General features: G+C 39.4%; 1 protein-coding gene across 2 annotated transcripts; it reads left to right on the forward strand.

Moving 5' to 3' along the window:
• The first annotated feature begins 264 nt into the window (after positions 1-264).
• lhx2b (LIM homeobox 2b) lies at positions 265-10,657 on the forward strand. Of its 2 annotated transcripts, none has more exons than XM_035658783.1 (5): positions 265-506; positions 1,957-2,159; positions 2,992-3,362; positions 6,435-6,640; positions 10,340-10,657. In XM_035658783.1, exons 1-5 carry the CDS (start codon positions 324-326, stop codon positions 10,628-10,630), a joined length of 1,254 nt encoding a protein of 417 aa, XP_035514676.1. In that variant the 5' UTR covers positions 265-323; the 3' UTR covers positions 10,631-10,657. The 2 variants fall into 2 exon arrangements, with proteins under 2 accessions (XP_035514676.1, XP_035514677.1); XM_035658784.1 differs by having other exon boundaries at positions 10,391-10,657.
• The last annotated feature ends 9,161 nt before the right edge of the window (positions 10,658-19,818 follow it).

Raw genomic sequence — 19,818 nt, forward strand, 5'->3', positions numbered from 1 at the left:
CTAAATGGAAAAGAAAATATAGAAAGAGCAGTTGGTAATGAGAGAGAAATAATACCTGAGAGAGAGAAATAGATCCCAGCAAGAGAAGCGGAATCTGTGCGTTTATTTATGAATTAATCATAGCTTATTAATAATGAGAGCTGCAGAGATTCGGATGACGGTTTCCATTGGCAGATGAGACGTAGTGTGGAGAACACGTGTCCAATTTTTCCCTCATATTTTTTCCTCCCTGATCTGGATTTCTCACTTGTCACGGCGAGGAACGAAAAGCGAAAAAAGCGAGAATTCTGAGCGGCATTATCGCGCATGGTTTATTGCCTCTGATGGACATCTTGGCTTGTAGATCCGAAGAGAACAGTTATAACATCCTCCCCTCTGCGGCAACGATGCTTTTCCATGGCCTCCCTGGAGGCGACGTGCACGGTGTGGTGGAAGAAATGGACCGGAGAGGAAAGAGCGAGTCAGCAGCCATCAGCTCAGCCATCGATATGGGGGAATCAGAGACGGTAGGGGAGATTGCTTTTTTTTTTGCCCTCTCGGCTTGTTAGTGCAGGCAGCATGGCAGCCTGGAAACATGTGACAGTCAGTGGCTGCACTCTTTCAGCTCCAAGCACTAAGGTTCAGTTTTGTACTTACAATTCACACAGGGAAAAACTGTCCAACAAATGTCCCAGTTTATGACTTTTTAAGCGCCTCTCAAACTTGCTCCAAAAAGGCCCAAACACAGTCTCCATCCAGTGTTTGATGCAAAACTTATTCCACAGCCCAGCAGAGCTTCATATAAACAGACACAGAGCTGCAGAATTATTCCAGAAACAAAACTGTTACATTTGTTCTAAAAATGCTGCAATTTAATTCTTTAAAAATCCCTTTCGTGTTGCGTTCAAAGCACGCGTTAAACAGCAGAGCGCACATTCAAACTTGAGTGTTTCACGTACGACAGAAAATATATTTTTGAACAGGCAAATCAGCTCAAACATCAAAAGCAAAACCGAGCTGCAAGTTTTTATTCTGATCCGAGAAAAACACAAGTAGATTTTAATTGTGTTGAATAAAAATGCGGATGATCTGAAAGCTCGCCAATAATTCTTAAATACCATAAAAATAAACAGGAGGGTTTGGAGGAGAATATTCATTTTAATTCAGCCTCCATCTTTCATTTGCAGATTATTTGTGTGTGTGTGTGTGTGTGTGTCTGGTGTGCGTGCACGTGTGTGTGTGTTTAGCAGGCCTCTCGAAAATAACAATTAACGACAGCCTTGTATTTATTTGTTATTGTAGCTTTAATTAACACTATTATTATAATTATTATCGTGAGAAATGAGCACAGATATGACGGATGTCCTCCAACTAAAAACTTCATAATAATAATAATTCAATAAGCCCATACACGTTACCCATGAATGCTTCTAAATGGCAGCTTTATTATGAAAATACTACTTCTTTTTTGTCAATCTGCTGCTGTACTCTGGTACAATGTGACATATTATAATTATATTTCCTTATGTAGTCTAATGCGAAATTCCTATTATTTATAGCAGTGTGCAATTTCCTTTACTGTAAGAACATATTCCCAATAATAATGTTTTTATGTCTTATTGGGCTCGTAAGGGAGTATGTTTTGTATTTTTCTTACTGAATTGCGTCTTTGAGATCGTAATTTTATTTTAATGGGGTTATATTATTCATGTTTACAATTTTTGAGGTTGCAAATACATTTTTAAACTCCTGCAGTGATTCCTTATAATATTTCTACAATCCTGTGCCTGGTAGCGGTGGCCCTCTTGCATCCGATACTTTTATAATATTCTTTAAATATTTGGCTTTCTAGGATTTTATTCCCCCCCCCCCCCCCCCCCACCATGTTAAAGCTAGCAGGGTACAATCCTTTTATTGTATTTTCCTCCTCCAAACGCCATGTCCTTACGCTGTGTCCTCGTGCCTCTGACCCCGCAGTCCATGCCGTGTATGACCAGCGAGCGCGTGGCCCTGTGCGCGGGCTGCGGCAGGAAGATCGCGGACCGCTACTACCTGCTGGCAGTGGACAAGCAGTGGCACATGCGCTGCCTCAAGTGCTGCGAGTGCAAACTCAACCTGGAGTCTGAGCTCACCTGCTTCAGCAAGGACGGCAGCATCTACTGCAAGGAGGACTACTACAGGTAGGAGGGGGGCGCGCAGGGCCCGGGAGCCCCACACAGTCCAGCCCGGTGTTTGGGATTTTTTAGTGGGCTGTGTTTAGGACTCTAGAATGTGTCTTTGAAATGGTCGTGATTGTGTTTGGTGAGGATTAAAGTTCAAGTAACAGCGCGCATGTGCAGGGATTGGATATTTTAAAATAATGTCAACGCAGCAACGCCATAATAAAATCAGATTTTATTGATAGCGGTTCTAAAAAAATCTGCTTTATTGCAGAAAAACAATTTATACAGTATTTCTTTGTCAAAGCTTCTATCCTGATAATATGGCTGCGTACAAACTGATGCTGACATTTTACACTAATGACAGCTAATATTTTGTGTCACCATATATAGCCTATATTTAACTGTTTTCATGCCAGATCACATTCATGTTTCTCTCAGCAAAACACCAGTAAGAAAGAAAAAAAGAAAAAGAGGATATGTACTGTCTACAGTTACTAAAACTCTCCACTCAAACCCAGATTTAAAAAAAGATACTTTTAAGTTTAGCAGCTCTGTAGGGGAGTATGACCCCCCCTCCACCAATCACTGACAAAGTTATTATTCAATTAGAAACGTAAAAATATCACAAATTCCACATTTAACCCCCTATATGGATAATATCCATATTCCAATATTAGCTAATTGGTGTCTAACTAAGTTTTCATGTGAGTTCATCTCATTATTAATGCGCAAGGGAAAGTTTGCGCCGTTTTCCAGTGCGGAAAAGTTGTGCATCACACATAGTTTAACGCACCAGCAGGCCCCTGTAGTCCGCGTCCAGCCGCTGATGAGGTTTCTGTGTTGTCCGCAGAAGATTTTCGGTGCAGAGGTGCGCTCGGTGCCACCTGGGCATCTCGGCCTCGGAGATGGTGATGCGGGCCCGGGACCTGGTCTACCACCTCAACTGCTTCACGTGCACCACCTGCAGCAAGATGCTCACCACCGGGGACCACTTTGGCATGAAGGACAGTCTGGTGTACTGTCGGCTGCACTTTGAGACTCTCATCCAGGGAGAATATCAGACACATTTTAACCACGCGGACGTTGTCCCGCACAAAGGCCTGGGCCCGGCCAACACTCTCGGACTATCCTACTTCAACGGCGTGGGGACAGTGCAGAAAGGCCGGCCCAGGAAGAGGAAAAGCCCCGGACCGGGAGCCGAGCTAGCTGCTTATAACGCAGGTAAGAATGCATTTCTATATAAAAAACACAAGCATGTTCACCCACTGACAGGCCTGTTAAAAGGTAGACAGAGTTAAAAAAAAAAAGCAACGTGCTCTTATTTTTCTTTCTGTTTTGATTATTTTTTTTCTCAAAAAGATAATTTTAGATCCAAAACGCTGAAAAAGAAAAGTGAAAAAAATAAATAAAAAATAGAATAAGCGCTGCCTGTTGTGAAATAAATCTCGGCCAGCAGTTGTAATGAACAGCATGATTAAAACTGACAGGCTTCATTAATGAAAAATCTTTTTTAACATTCCTGTAGGGGCTTGTATTGTGCCATAACATTATCATAGAAAACTGTACAGTTGTTCTTTTATCCCCTGCGGTTTAATGTTCTTATAATATTCCTAAAGGGAGTTTAGCATAACTTTAGCACAATTACATTACGGCAGGCCTGCTATAATATATTTTTAACACCCTTAAAGAGACGTATGGCGCTAAATATTGAGTTTAAAGCGACATTAATGCAATGCCTTATTTTTCCCTATAATATCCCTGGTAGGTTTGTTTTTGGTGCCCCTATCCTCACATTATGATCAGAAATAACAGCATGGACACGAATAAGCCAACTATAGTGGGAGAGTTGTCAATAAAGCTAGGCCTCTGCATCACATCATTAAGTGAAGTGAGCACACTCACACAGCCCATACAGCCACATTCACTGCAAACTGTTTTTACCCGTGGAGTGAACTTCTCATGCAGCCTCACAGAGATTTCATTAGGCCAGTGAGCTGCAGCAGTTCAGCCGCTACTAACAACATCTTTCTAAATGATAATCTAAAACAAAAAAAGAATCAGTTTTAATAGCTGGTGGTTTTTCGTGTTTCAGTTTAGTCGATCTGTTATGGGAAAAAAATACTTTTTTTCCCCCTCCCATGTCCTCTTTGGGGTTTAAAAAGAAAAGTTTTTTTGATGTTCCGGCTTTTGCTTTCGCCCTTTTCCACTTGTCAGGCTCCATAGACATCTACAAACCCCTAACACCCTCCCTCTTCTCCCTTCCTCCCCCCACTCCACACACACACACACACACACACACACACTATACTGGAGCCCTTTTTGCATTGGGACCGAGCCAAACTGGGTGTGTACCAGAGAGATCAATGTGATTTGATGAGTTATTCACTGGAAGAGAGAGCAGGGGATACAAGAACTTTCTTACAGTAGAACTGTCTGCGGCTGGAGTTTTCTCTCTTTAGTGCTTTGGCTTCAGTTAATTAACCCTCCAGTTATTCACATGAAGCTGATTACAAACAAAACATTATGTCAGAATCTAGCCAGAGAAAGAAAATTATTTTTTTCTGTCTGTTTTATATCTTATATCTGTTACGTTAATTCTCGTTCCTCTAAACTTTTTAACTTTAAATGAGCTGCAACAAGTGAAAATATTATTTCCCATTAGTTTGCAATTCAAATGAGATTCTGTCCGGTTATTTTCTTCCTGGATGAAGTAATTCTTCCTTGAAAGAACAAGCATCACTTTCTTCATTTTAAGCTGTGCCACTTATACTTTTTGAATCAGTGGAATTCATGACACAACTCTTAAAACAAGCCAAATGTTTTCACCTATTAGTTATAAGAAAATACAGCTTCTGAACTTTTAAAAGTATTTAATGATGATAAAAGGAAGAAAGGTAGCATAATGTCTGAAATATACTAGCTTTTTCCCCACTGTGTGTGTAAATAAACAGGGAAATGAATGTGAAGCACAATCAGGGAGAGAGTGAAGAGGCAGTGCGCCCTCTTCTGTTTCCAGCTGGAAACAACATCAAAGCTCCACCTGAGCCATCACATGTGAACATGTGGAAACCCTGGAGCAGCTCTGCCATGGCACTGAGGCAGCGAGCACAACGTTTTCTGTGTGAGGATGAGGAGATGAGCAGGAAGCAGGCTGACATTTTTTTGTTTGTTAAAATGCTGCAGCATATGCTCCGGACAGAAAGCAGCATTTGTTCTGCCTGGTTGTGTATGGGCTAATTAAGTGAAGTGTTATTCTGATGGTTTTCACTCACTTCATATTCATCGTTTGCAGCGCTCTGATATTGAACGCGAACTGTTATGCATGCAGCAACACTTTGGATGTCGCCAAGAAATTTGCAGGCTGGGACAAATACATGTGTGTTGTTGTTGTTGTGCGTGTGTGTGTTGTTGCTGAAGCCAGGCTAGCACCTCCTCCTAGGAAAGAGAGACATGCAGGCAGGCAGAGAGGGTGATCTGCAGCTGGGAGAAAACAGCTGTCAGGTCGCAGTGTCACCTTGGATCAGACTGATTGTGAGAATGTAAATTGAAGGAAATGGGTCTGGGTTGAAGTTTTTTTTTTAAGAAATTAAAAATCAAGATGACAATAACAACAGCAGAAAATGCTAAAAACACATTTTGCAACAACTGATTTTCAGCCTCAGTCACCTTTCTTTTTTTGAATTGGGGAATTCAGTATATTCCACTTAAACATATGCATTGTCCCCCTTTCTCTTCATGCATTGTTGCACTTCAGAGTCTGGGCCTCATGTTGGTTTAATTGATATGCTTTTCTTAATTTTCTTGGGAGATTCATTGATTTTTTTGCTTGATTGTTGTTTTAGTTAAGATTAAGATTTATTTTTCTTCTCTGCAAGCTTATAAATGAATCCAGTAACTTTGTAATTTCAATCCCATATTCTCTTTTTAGGGTGACTTTGGCTCTTGGCTAATTATGGCACGTTACAGCAATGTTTTATCAATGTGCACTTAAATAAACCAACAAATAAACAAATAAAAAATAGATTTTTCTCCAATATATTAAAAATAAGTGCACTCAGTAACTCTAAAATTCAGAATATCAGTTCTATCCAATGCATTGGGAGCTTCTCTAACACAGGGGTTGTGAGATTTTTGATCGGGAAAAGAAGGGAAAACCTTGCAGTGTTCGACGCAAACAGCCAATCAGAAGCAAATAACCAAACAAATCAAAGTGATGATCAGTGATTGGATCAGAGTCCCCTCTGTTTAACCAGCTCCTCTCTCCTGTTCCCTTACCCCCCATTGGCTTTGCAGCACTGAGCTGTAACGAGAACGACGGCGAGTCCATGGACCGGGACTCCCAGTACAGCTCCAGCCAGAAAACCAAGCGAATGCGGACGTCCTTCAAGCACCACCAGCTGAGGACCATGAAGTCCTACTTTGCCATCAACCACAACCCAGACGCCAAGGACCTCAAGCAGCTTGCCCAGAAGACAGGCCTCACCAAGCGGGTCTTGCAGGTAACAACATGCAGGGGTTGGGGGTACGAATGCCAACAGGGGTGAAGGAATTCCACTTGTTTCCAATGCAAATCAGCCCGCTTCCAAATGTAAAATATATGAAGTGAGGTTTTCCTGAGAGAAGCCAAATCAGCGGCTTTATTTTAAGATAGTGCTGTTTTTCATTCTGGTGAAATTCTCTAGACTTTCAAGAACAAGCTGAGTGAAATCTGAAACTTTGTTTTTCTTTCCTTTGATATTTTAAATAAAAACACAATTTATACAGAAGAATTAAAAAAATTGCATTGAAAAGAAGCAGAAACAACCTGTGAAAAGTCAATACGTGTTGTTCACACTGGAATCCAAAAATTACCTGGAAATGAAAAGACAGCCATAAAACCCCCCCACAAAATGTAAACTATTTCAGTGGCCGTTGTGATGTTATAGTGAGTGACTGAGGGATGAAAAAAAACAAAGCTCTGCTGTACACACGAAGAAAGAGAAGGCACAACGGAGCGTTTGATTTCCACAAAAGACGACAGCAAATTATCTGGGGGACTGGGAAGAAGAAAAACGAGACAAAAAGGTTTCTGAATCAAATTTTTTCAGAGAAAGGGGGGGAGCAAAAAAAAAAAAGAAAAATCATCCCGCTGCTTTAATTAACGCTCACAGAAAACAAAGCAGCCGTTTTGCTTTGATGCGTTCAAATTTTTATGCCTGGTATTCCAGCTGAAGCGCCTTTTTCCCATGGCTCCGTCATGATTCCACCGCTAACACAGGCCGCTGCCTCAATCACTGCAGCTCAGGCTTTTATGAAATTCATCATATTCAGTTTAAAAATAAATTATCATCGGGGACATTTAGGAGTAAGGTGCTGCTTCCAGAATTTGGGGTGCAGGGCCTTCTTGAATGGGACCCATAGCAGAAATGAGGCAGAAAGTGTTTCATTGCCATTTCATATATGAGAATAATGACTGGAACCATAGCTGCCTCTCTCAGCTCAGACAGGTCTATTATCTTTTCACAGAACCAACAAAAGCAGGAAGCCAAGGCTCTCTATTTTCCTGTGCAAACATGAAAGAAAAGGTTTTATTTTTCTGTGGCTACCACTGCCTTTTTCTCTGCGACTAGCCGTGAAAAGTATAGGCTTTTTTTTATAACTTCTGTACACAGTAGAGGAGCGCCCTGGCTTTGTGTTTTTAAGTGTTCTTTTATCCTTGACTCCAGTCTGAGCATCTGCAAACAGACTTTAAACAGACGCGAGGAGATGCTCAGTGGTGTGTGTGCTCTGTACTAACAGCAAGTGTGTGTGTGGGGGGGGGGGAAGATGATGATGTGGTGGTCCACGTCTTGGGCGTTTTATGGGCGATAAAATGAAGAAAATCTTGTTATTTATTTATCGTTAATAAATAAATAAATTGCTGCATGTTTGAGGCCACCAAAGTCTTCTCAGGCGTCCAGAAACCAGGGGGGTTGGAAGAAATTGTCAATGTTGCATTTGCCCCTTTTGCTTTAAAAACCTCTCATATGCAGTGCCTGAACTGGACTGTTGGGGGTCAAAGCATCAAAGGAGTTATTTTTAGTTCACCCCTCGGAAAAAACACTGAGGTCTGGACCTCAGTGACCTCAGAGGTGGTGGTACACAGTAATAAGAAAGGGTACTTGTGGATCGTATTGTATGTCAGGACCTTACAAAACAGTTTCCTCGTCTGTTACAGCTTGGGTTAAGGTTTGATTACGTTTAGGCCCAAATCATCTTTGGTTTGGAAAGGTAAATTTTTTTGGGTAACACATCTGTCATATTGATTTGGCTAATGTGCTAGCAAGCAGTTGCTTATTTACACATCTTGCATATACAGTAAAACATTAGCATTTAAAGTTGTGTTTCTGGTGACTTGATAAATGTGAGTCCACTGTTCACTCTTGTTTTAGCTCCGGTTTTGGTCTCCACCAACTCCTGGGAGTTTAGCTGCTAAACTATGTATGCTACACTAACTGTGTCTGTCTGCTGTTTGATGGTGGGCAGGTAGCGTATGGTGGGTTCATCAGAGTTTTATCATTGAAAATGGTCCTAATGAGAGCATAGTGAACCAAAATAAAAGTTGCAGGTCAGAAAACCAAAACAGGGTTAAGGCTAAAAGATGCTTAAGGCTTCGTAGAGCTGAGGGGAACTTCTCTGTTGGATTTTTTACCAAGAGTGACCCCTTTCGCTTAGCCATTGTTCATATAAAAATATAATAATATCGTTGTAGGGTTAGGGATTGACTGTGGTCATGGTTGAAAGGCAGCAATGTTATAACAAGGTCACACTACTTCTGTCTTCATTGCTAACATAGCTGCTAAAGGTTCTCATCAGGCAAACGTAAAGGTACGGACAGTCTCAGCTATCTTCACCAACACAAAGTCTGTCTCCGGCAGCCATAGGTCAGCATTCATTTTTTACCACAGTATAAAACATTATAGAGACTGGAAAATGCTTGACACCCAGTAGGTAATCTATCAGAGTGAACATTGCGTCTGCTTTTATTAGCGTCACTTCTATTTTGGTTGTGTGGTGATGTAGTCGTGAGTTGAAAAGGCTGCACTGTGTTATCACGCTGCGGAAACTTAAGAAAAAAGCAGACATGATGTTCTCTGTGTTCATTGTGACAAATTACATTTTTGTAAGAAACCCTCATTTCCATACAGAGTGTATAATGTGTATTCAAATGAAACCAATGCCTGGTAGGAAAACAGTCTTATAGTGCACTTCAGATAATGGTTGGCAGTATTATCAAATTATCAAAATGATTTTTAGTTATTGGGTTCAAATACGCAAGAGCACAAGTGTGGTCAGTATTCAGGTATTGAACATTTATCTACAGTCCAATGTTGTTTGTGCACTGATAAATCACATTCATATAATTCAGCACCAACACATTCTGGTTGCTCTTCACACCCTTACAGTGGACAATTATCATTGGAACTACTTTCTACCAAAGAAATAGTCCCTGTGGGTTATCTAGAGCAGTGGGTCTCACCTTGGAACCCACAAACCAAGCAAATGTATTTTCAAATAGGCTAGTAAACACAATGCCATCCTCAAAATATACTCATATTTTCATCCCTGTAAACAGAGCACATAACTGTAATACTAAATTAAACATCACAGCTATGTGCTGCTGATTGAATGTGAATTAACTGTGTACACACAAAATAAGTTAGACCTACAAAAGTGGCGGTCACTTAACAGAGAAGAAAGCTTTTTTGTCAAAATAAAAGTTTGACATCTAAGCATTTGGATTTATTTTATTTATTACACACTCACAACGAGTCTGAGGCCCACTTTTGGGTCCCGACCCACCAGCAGAGAAAGCATGAGCTAGAGCAGGGCTGCCCAAAATGGGGCCTGCGAGCCAAAGGTGGTCCACCATAAGGTTAAAACTTGAATTTCTAGTGAAACTTTTTTTAAATTATTAATTCATTGTGTTAAATGTGTTTATGCTGTTTTATTTTCGTGAGGGCAAATGCTCTTTAAGATCCCTAATTACTAATACTTTTGCAGCATGGTGGGTAAAATTTAGGTGGACTAGCCCTTTAAAAGCGCCTGGTAAATGTTTGTATGTTAGTTTGTTGTAAGCTGAACACACAATCAATAGTATTATCAGAAATGTGGAAACCTGTGCTCAAAAGTTCCATGAAGCATTAGTTAACTTCAGGGGATTTATTTTATTTTCACAGGTCTGGTTCCAAAATGCTCGGGCCAAGTTCAGGAGGAACCTGCTGCGGCAGGAGAGCACCGGGGTGGACAAGGCGTCCGACGGCTCTACGCTGCAGGGCGGAACGCCGTCGGGCCCAGCTTCGGAGATCTCAAACGCCTCCATGAGCCCCTCCAGCACGCCCACCACCCTGACAGACTTGACCAACCCCACCATGCCCACCGTCACCTCCGTTCTCACCTCAGTGCCGGGCGGCATGGACGTCCACGAGTGCCGGAGCCCGTCACAGACCACGCTGACCAGCCTCTTCTGATGGACGGAGCCCTCTTTCACAGCATCCGTACCCCCAACCCCTTCTGGATCTAAAACTGAGCACTGTTGATTCCTTCGAACATTAAACGGATTAGTAAAGAGAAGGTAATGGAAACATAAAAAAAAAAGATTTCATTTCGCTCTGAGCCCATTAGAGACTATTTGCATAGTGAGGCGGCCAAGCCTTACAGATAGAACAGTGGTTGTTATTTTGATGTTGTTGTCTTGTCGAGAACTGAGGAGACTTGATTTGCATTTTTCAATGTTTACAGAGAGAGACTGCGGGGGGAAAAAACTGCTTAATTTTTGGAAATTCTCTTTTTCCAGCACAGTATTTATGTTGTTGTACAAGAGTCACTGTTAGAAGGATTGTAAAAAATTCTTTTTTTTGAAAAATCTGAGATTAAACACAGGTTAAAATATCCTCCGACTGCCATGTGCCTTACAGTCCATTTGATCTTGCTAAGTCAACGGTGATCAGTGGGGGGTTGATGACCTCTAATTCTCGTGCGTCTCTCGTGTGTGTTCTGGTCTGAGTATGGCAAACTAATTACTCTCCTTGTCATGTTCTTAACTTTTTTACCCGCTAGAATCCTATTCCTCACGTTGTTAAGAACAGGATTTAAACAGAGTTCAGACCGACTGTGCAACAGCTATTCTTTCAGTTTAACATGCTGTTCAAACACAGGTCAGATGACAAAGAATTCTTACTTCTTCAACCCAGGCAGTGGGTTATTTATTTATTTATTTATTTATTTATGATTTTTTTGATAGGGGTAGATACAGTAAACGTGGACAGGCATAAAACAGTTATCCAGCTATCATAGTGTCTATAGCGTATGCTGATTCGCAACACCCGAGAAGGGCTTTTATGAAAATACGACATAAAAAGAGGGTAAACAAACGGTAAAAAGACACATAAAACACACATTTAAAGGCATCACATTTAAAAATCTATTCAAGTTTGTTGATGACTAAGATTTGGTAGCTTTCTCAAAAGAGGTGAAAATTTAAAGTGAAGCGATACCAGGACCAGGACTGACAGCAAAAGCAAAAGATGTTTCACACAACAGAACTTTGCAATTGCGACTGGAAGCTGCTCAGGTGGACCTGCTGTAGCTCTGTCTTTGCAGAGATGTTGAGGTTGAAGTCCATTTAAATACATAATGAAACTCAATAACGTTTTAAAGCTCAAGATCTCGTATTTACCTAAAATGCAGCAATTATTTACCTTAAATGTGGGTTCACAACATTTCAGATATGTCACATAAATCTTTTAACAAACCTCTTGAGCTGATCTGAACTACACATATATGTCATTTACACAGAGCACTGACCCAATTTGATTTGGAATTGTGTGCGTGGAAGTGGTTTTAACACTGAAGGCTCTGCTGATACAGTATGACTACAGTATAAATCTGAAAGTGCAACTCATAGATATGGGAAAGAGCTTAGGCCTCCATTTGGGACACAGACAATGAACGCCAAATGCAGAAGGGCAAAATAGTGAACAACTCAGAATATATATAATAAAATAATACTTTTTTAATTCATAAAAACACATCAGTAATGTATTTAAATGTACTTCTTCGAAAGTGTTATGGAAAAACCTATTTAAGATTGATATTACAGAACATGATCTGTGGGCATCTCATAGGCTACTCAGTGGCTACCAGGTACCCTCAGGCCACGATTCTTAGCTGTTAAGCCAACAATAATCCACCATCCTGCTTTAGTTTGCATATTAAAATAAGTTCAGTTCGTCCCTGTTTATAGAAAATGTCAGTTTAGACCAGCAGTATCGTGTGAAACTTTTTTTAAAAGCGAGTGAGAAATATCAGCCGTTACAGTGAAACACTGTTATTTACGCCTTCTAAGATAAGGCACACCATTCCACTATAATACCTAATACCAAGTAATACCAATGCCAGGTTCACGGATATCAACGCCAATATCAATGCTTTTTATTGTTAAAAGCAGCTAATGTGCTATTATGTGGCATATGTCATAATTAACTACTATTCTGAATATATTACCAGAAAATAATTAGCCAAACATGACACATTTCGTATCGATCCTATTGATACTAGTATCGATCCGCCAACGCTTAACATGAATGAACTTTTTCAATGGATGTTGTCAGGTGGATATTTGTGTGTACGACGGGTGGGGAGCTGCTGGTCCGCTGTAATGATCCGGACTGCACTGCTCTTGCTGGGCTGCTTCTGCACATTCTCGTCCGTGTTGTCCTCGGCCCTGTGAGAAGCAAACAGTACCAATTATAATACTTTTCCAACATAATTTCTGACTCCGAGTGTTCAGACTTCATGGACTGACACACAGTGGTGCATTGCTCTGATTGGTCAAAAAGATCTGCGGTACAGTGACGCCTCTAAACCAAAGCTATGAGTGGAATTACAGTTAAGCCGAGCCACTGAGAAGTTGTGCTGCATGTGTATAAATCTGTCCTAAAACTGGAATCCACTCTAATATTCATGCATTTCTACGTCTTGTGTTTTCACATCCTTGCTCAGAACCGCTCACCTATTAAATGCACGTTTACTTTGTTTCCCACCTAGGTGGGGTGAAAAAGTTGGTGTTAACACTGAAAATGTCTGATAAAGGCTTAAAGATTTTTCTAACAAAAATGATGAGAGGGGCTTCCATTTCTTCTTATTCTTTACTTTTATTATTTATACTTACTATACTTTTATTCCTGGAAGCATTGGTACTAATACCACCCGCCGTTACATGCCCCCACAACACTAAAAAGCCCTGTTTTTGCGGATGCTTTCTGTATTTGGCTTTCTAATTTTTCTAAAAACTGCACACGTTGTGAAATTGGGTTAGGGTTAGATATGTTTTTCCTAATTTGCTTATTTTTTTTATTTGTGTGTTTTCATACGCTGCTGTATGTTGAGTTCTCTTTTTCTATGCTCTTAATTTGTTAAATTGTGACCCCTTACAGTAGTTACTTACAGAGAAAGAAAAGAAAACAGGATAAGCAACAAGCTACTTCATATGCTAATAGTTACTCTATATCCCTCCCACCGCAACCCACAAACCTCTCGAACTAATTATAATATTAATAATAATAATAAGAAGAAAACAGAATAAAAATAATAAATACAAAAAGTAACAATAAGGTGAATTAAATCGAAATAGGTTCTGCTAAGGGAATAAGTATATATTTTCTTATTATTTATATCAATTATCAAAATGAATAATATTGGTTTTCTGTATCCTATTCCATCTTATATTAGCTAGATTCCATTTCATAGATTTTGTTAATTGTGTCCTTTCTTTTAATCAGCTGTGGCGGCTCTGGCTTCAGACAGTGTTTTGCTATCTGCTGAAGTGCTGCTGTTCTTAAAATACTAAAGAGATACTTTGGTGTTCTACCAAGTCATAACTGCTCAGGCCCCAGAAAAAAAGGAGTCCATAACTTGTTTCAGTCCAATTTTGCTGCAAAACTGGACAGGAAAAGAACATACGGATGTGGCTGGTGTTTCAACACTAATTTGCGTTGAGTTCTCAGTGCCACTGTGCCAGCTAGGAAATGTAGGAAGTCACTATAAGTGAAAAAGTGTGCAAAGCAGGTTTAGGAAAGTGGGTACACCAAATTCTGCCTCTGAAATGCAGATTGTTGTTGGAGTCATAAGATATTCTATTCGATCAATCAATCACAATATCAGATATCAAGTGTGAGAGGATAAGTGCACCTTCACAACCAACCCTTACCAGGTCCAGATATCAGTCCTAATAGTCCTCCTGCAGATCAGATCTGACCTGAAGGCAAACCATGCTTTGAAACTTAACCCATTAATGTCCGCAGTGGAATTGTATAACTTTATGTATCTCAAAAGTTGTGAGTTGGGTTCAAAAACAATTTCAATAACGTGCTTTGATCCAGTGTAAATCTGATATTTGCCATGTTAAATGAATGTTATGAACATTATTTTTGTCTCTTTTTATAAGAAAATCAACTTTGTCTACCAATTAGGGCATGATAAATATGTGAAATCTAAAATTTTAATTTTGACATGTGTAGCCACATGTACTGACAGTTTCTACAGCAGATTTTGTATCCAAAAAATCAGTGAGGCTTTTCATAACGTACTAAATATAGTCATTAATGGGTTAAAAAGTGATTGACTCACTGTCATGCTCATTCCATACAGTAAAAATGTGTCTGTGTCATGCATCACAGCAGAAAGTGTGTGTGTGTGTGTGTGTGCGTGCAGGCTTGCTATCTGTGCATATTACATTTTATGATTATCCCGTTTCATGAGGACCATTTTCACCAAATGTGGCACTAAAAAAAAAAGAAAAAAAGAAATCGCTCCCCCGATCACTTAAAATAAGCATCTGTGCCAAAGCTGAGAGCGATAGTTGCTGACAGCCTTCCCGAAAGTGTAATCATAAAAAATCTGTTTTCATGAGCAGCCTTTTCCTCATTCTGCTGGAGCAAAATGTGCTCAATTTTCTCATGGCTCCAGCAGCAGCGGGGACTTGAGCTGATCATAAAGGTGGGAAGATTTTTCCACTTAAAACTATCACTTTACAATCCAACACGGAAGTTTAACAAGGGATGGCGGTGGGTGGGTGGCTGGTTGGTAGGTGAAGGGAGAGGTCTGGAGAAGTCTTTACACTTTGTAAGCAAAACATAAATTATGAAAAGCAGACCTTAACTTCCACTGCAGTGCATAATTAGAAATGGTACATAAAAAAAGATCAGGTCTGTCTGCATGTTGGATATGAAGTGTGCGTTTGGAGCACTCACTCCAGGAAATCAATCAGGTCAGACTAACATATGGATGTGTTGGCCAAGGCTGGCTGAAACGGCATCTCTGTGCAATATAAGGACAAAACATAGTTCAGGCTATAAATTATCAGTGTTGGGAGAAAACATATTTGGCCGCCTGCTTCATGTTAATGTGTGATGTGAATTCGATCCAGTAATTGCAGGGAAAGGAAGAGCCTTGGCAAGCATGACAGAGAAATAACACAACAGGCTCATAACTGAGATTTTACTGTGTGTTAATGGATGCTTATGTTTTTATTTTCCCAGAAACTGTTATTCTAAGGACAATAAACTGTGTATTAAGGATTTTTCCAGAGTAGACGGGGAAGGTTTCGATGGCTTATATATGATTTTTTTTTTTTTAAAGCTGACTCGATGTACTTTGGTCTGTCTCAAACACTACCACCGGCCTGTCTTGAGTTTACCATGAGACAGAATGGCAGCCATCAATCCACATCTGACCTTTCACCTTTTAATATTATTATTAGTACAAATAAAACACAAGATATTACCTTTGTTCTTGCATATTTTACTAGGTCATTATATAACTTAGAGGAAGACAAAGGTTTCCAATCATTTCCTTAGAATGGGCTGTTTTTATCTACAGAGGTTTCTACAGTAGCCCAGAACGGACGAACCAAATACTGGCTCTAGTTTCGCGTTTTTTGCAAGTTTCATGGCCACTGTAGTTTCTCCTACACACCAATGGTGTTCAGTTAGTTGCAATCTGAAACTTTGCCGCTAGATGTCACTAAATCCTACACACTGGACCTTTGAAATGATCAGTCAATTGTCAGGAAATGAATGATTGATCATTTAAGTCAGTACCACCTCAGAAAATATCAGGCTTTCCAAATAACACCATTATGATTTCACGCAGGCAGGTTTATTCCTAATAAGAAGATTTATTCATTTAGTTTTAGCAGAAAGGGGGCACCCGTTTGAAGCCACAATTGCAGTGTTTGTGAACTATTTATTTTTTACCTAGGCTTACTATCTTACCATCACATTTTAGCTACTACTTAATAATGGATGTATGATTACCTACATTCATGCACGTAGCATTCATGAATGTATGCTACAGCAACAGAGCAGGCGTATATTAAAACTAAATATAACAGGAAACTTAAAACTTACATTACATGTCAGCGAACAAATACTTTAAATGCTCATGTATAAATGTTGTATTTTGAAAGTATTATATCTAAATGTTTTTGATTTATTTATTTCATTTAAGGAGTACGTCGTGTCGCCATGGCACATTAAGATGTCACTTTACGCAGACACAATGATTAAAAAAAGCATTTTGGTGGATTGACTCATGTCCAGTGGCCATTCGTGAGCAGTTAATCAACAATCCCTGCATGTAAAAATGTTTTGTGTGGCTCAAAAATCAGGTCAAACATTTTACTCAAAGCTTTTCAAAATTATGTCAAATTAATGGGCACAGTGACTAAACATTCAAAAATACATATTCTAATACATTGTGATATACCTTTAAAAAGGATCTGCAGTCATAGATGCTATTTATGCAAAAACACAAATATAGAGCTTTGAAGCTATATTGTTAAAAATGTGTGGACTAACAAGCTATTAAAGCTAATAGTTACTAAAGAAATAACACTTATCATTTTCAGTCATTACTACATTAGGGGAGATTATGATTGCAGAACAGGACCCTCCTAACACAGTCTCCTCTGCAGGATCTGGTTTATTCACTGTGGCACTGGAGCCACATTCAAATTTGCATTTCAGGCATTTAGCTCGCACATGTCTGCAGAGTGACGCACAACCACTTACAGCTACTTACAGAATAGCAGAAGAGGATTAAATTCCTGGATCGCCAACATTACAAGCAACCAACAGTAAGTAGAGCAAGGGTCACCATCTCTCACACACACATCAAGCTCTGCAGCCTGTCCTTATTCACAGCCTGTTCTCCCAGCCCCGCTTTCCCAGAGGAGCGGGTGCCAGGCAGGCTCGATGCCGAAGGGTTTTTAGGTCTCATGTTAGGTGTTTGAGCCAGAATGTGCAAAGGATGCCAAATACGTTGGCCAGATGTACCCACACACTCAAATAAAGTGGCGCGATGAAGGCTTTAATAGAGAGGGGCCAGTCTTAACAACACATGACAGGCAATATAGAAACGCTGGGCCCTGTAAAGTTTAATATGCAGGCACAGTGCCAAAATAAAATCATGACATAAATCCCCAGAAAACAAACAAAACAGTAAACCCAGGGCAAACACAACACCAAACTCACACTAAAAAATACCTAAATACTAAATTAAACCCATACATCCTGATAAGCACACACACACACACCATATATCAGCAGGCCTAACAACCTAAATAAGTAACAAAACATTAAAGGATATAAACAAGGAATGAAGAATTATTATATGGATATTTTAAATTCTACATTTCATGTTTGTTTTACGTAAAGCTCCCTCCAGTCAGAAATCAGTGTTTCTTCTTATTCCTACAGTGTGATGTTTGAATGCTGTCCGTGCAGAGTTTGACTCTAGAAGGATGTTTTCACATTCATCTGCTGAAAGTGGAAAGTTTCTCTGTGCTCATTGAATATTTGATTTTAAGGGGTGAGGCCTACCAGCATGATTTGTGACATCACGAATAGTTTGGAAGTCAGTCCTGGTCCAGTATCAACTTGTACAGTGTGATGTAGAAAACTTGAAGCCACCAGTGCACATCCACTGAGAATGGACTTTACAGTGAAGGAGGAGACATTCTTGTGTCCAGCAGCAAAACTTTAGAAATAAACAACATTTGCATATTCAGAGATTCTGGAAGTTTTAATGAAGTAGAAGGAGGAGGTGGCTTTTTAAGGATTTTAATGTGGAAATTAGATTTAAACAATACTTTTCCATTGTTCAAAACTAATTTTGAAAACTTTTTTCAGAATTATTTTTATGCTGAATGCTCAAGAACAGTTTTCCCCATTTCTCAATCTACTTTGCCATTTTATAATCATAACTTCTTAGCAGTCGATGATTTAAATGATTTAATTCATTTTTTTGTACCTTTATTTAGCAGATGTCTAGTTGCATCGGCTGGAATATTAATATTTAGAATCAGTTGTTCAGCTTCTGCTGCAAGAGTTTGTTCTTAAAAATTAAAATTTTTTGTTGATGTTTCTCCAAGAAGAGTATACATTGAAGGCCAGAAAACTGCTCTCTTCCTTTGACCATTAATTTGTGGCAACAAAATACATTTGTTTAAAATAGAAATGTGTTTTTTTATCATCATGCCATGGGCTGGAGGGACGGGGATAGAGGGCTGGAGATAGCCTGCAGGCCGGCAGTTTGAGGCCCCTAATTCAACCCAATAGAAATTATGGTCAGACTGTAATTTATCCTCTACTCTTTACAACAATTACTTTTGAGATAAGAAAAAAAAAAGAAAAGTCAACCACCATAATAATTTCCCACTCTATATCCAACTTGTTAAATTAATTAAATGTTTAATCAGAATATGCGGGCCGTCTATATTGCACTCATAATGCACAACATTTCTCGTCAAATTATTAAATTCCAAAGTAACCAACTTCCCACTAAATCTGTGCATATGGAACACAACTGAAAATTAAATTCCCTCTGAACATCTTTTCAATTTCTCAGACCATGTGAAAAATAAATTGGGCCATCCAACTCTTTTTTCCAGATTATTTCAACTATCTCCGTAGAATGAGTTTCCTTTATTTTTTACTCCATGTTTTATGATCTGGAAGGCCATTACATTTCTAACAGGCATTTCCTATTTCTTCATTAACCATGCTCACTCACTGAATGATAAAAACACAACACACATATAGTATTAAACCAGAACAGTCCACTGACCCATGGGTTAACTGTCTGCTCTGCTAATATAAAGTAAGACTTCAATTTCATTAACACTTTTAATTAAATTATTAAATAAAAGGTGAAGCATTCAAATCAAACCTTCATACAGTGCAGTTTACGGTAGCCCAGAACAGACACACTAAACACTGGCTCTAGATAGGGCCTTTTGCGTCCACTGTAGTTTCTCTTACATGCTTGGAAGGTAAGTGGGATTTATTTGGTTGCAATCTGCAACTTCACCAATAGATGCCACTTAAACCTACACCGTGGTCCTTGGTTTACCCTTTCCTTTACTTATTCTAGCTGGAGCTTTTTAATAGTTGATGGTAAAACCGATACATACAGTATATATGGAATAAAACTCCAACTTTAACCATACAATCAACAGTACTAATATCCTTTACCGTAATAGTAGAAAAGTTCTACTGTACTTATTACGGGAAAGTTTACCGTAAACATTACTTTATTTTACTTTGCCTATCTTTGCTGCTTTCTTTACTTGCTGTTTTGCAACCCACCTCCATCC

This window comes from Morone saxatilis, unplaced genomic scaffold (genome assembly GCF_004916995.1).
Source record: "Morone saxatilis isolate NCDOM2014 unplaced genomic scaffold, NCSU_SB_2.0 Contig16, whole genome shotgun sequence".
Classification (NCBI taxonomy): domain Eukaryota; kingdom Metazoa; phylum Chordata; class Actinopteri; family Moronidae; genus Morone; species Morone saxatilis.

Bases quoted from the DNA above. Each gene is read 5' to 3' on its own strand.
- lhx2b (XM_035658783.1), top strand. From the start codon at position 324: ATGGACATCTTGGCTTGTAGATCCGAAGAGAACAGTTATAACATCCTC. The intron at 507-1,956 runs GTAGGGGAGATT...CTGACCCCGCAG, and splicing joins ATATGGGGGAATCAGAGACG to TCCATGCCGTGTATGACCAG. The intron at 6,641-10,339 runs GTAACAACATGC...TTATTTTCACAG, and splicing joins TCACCAAGCGGGTCTTGCAG to GTCTGGTTCCAAAATGCTCG.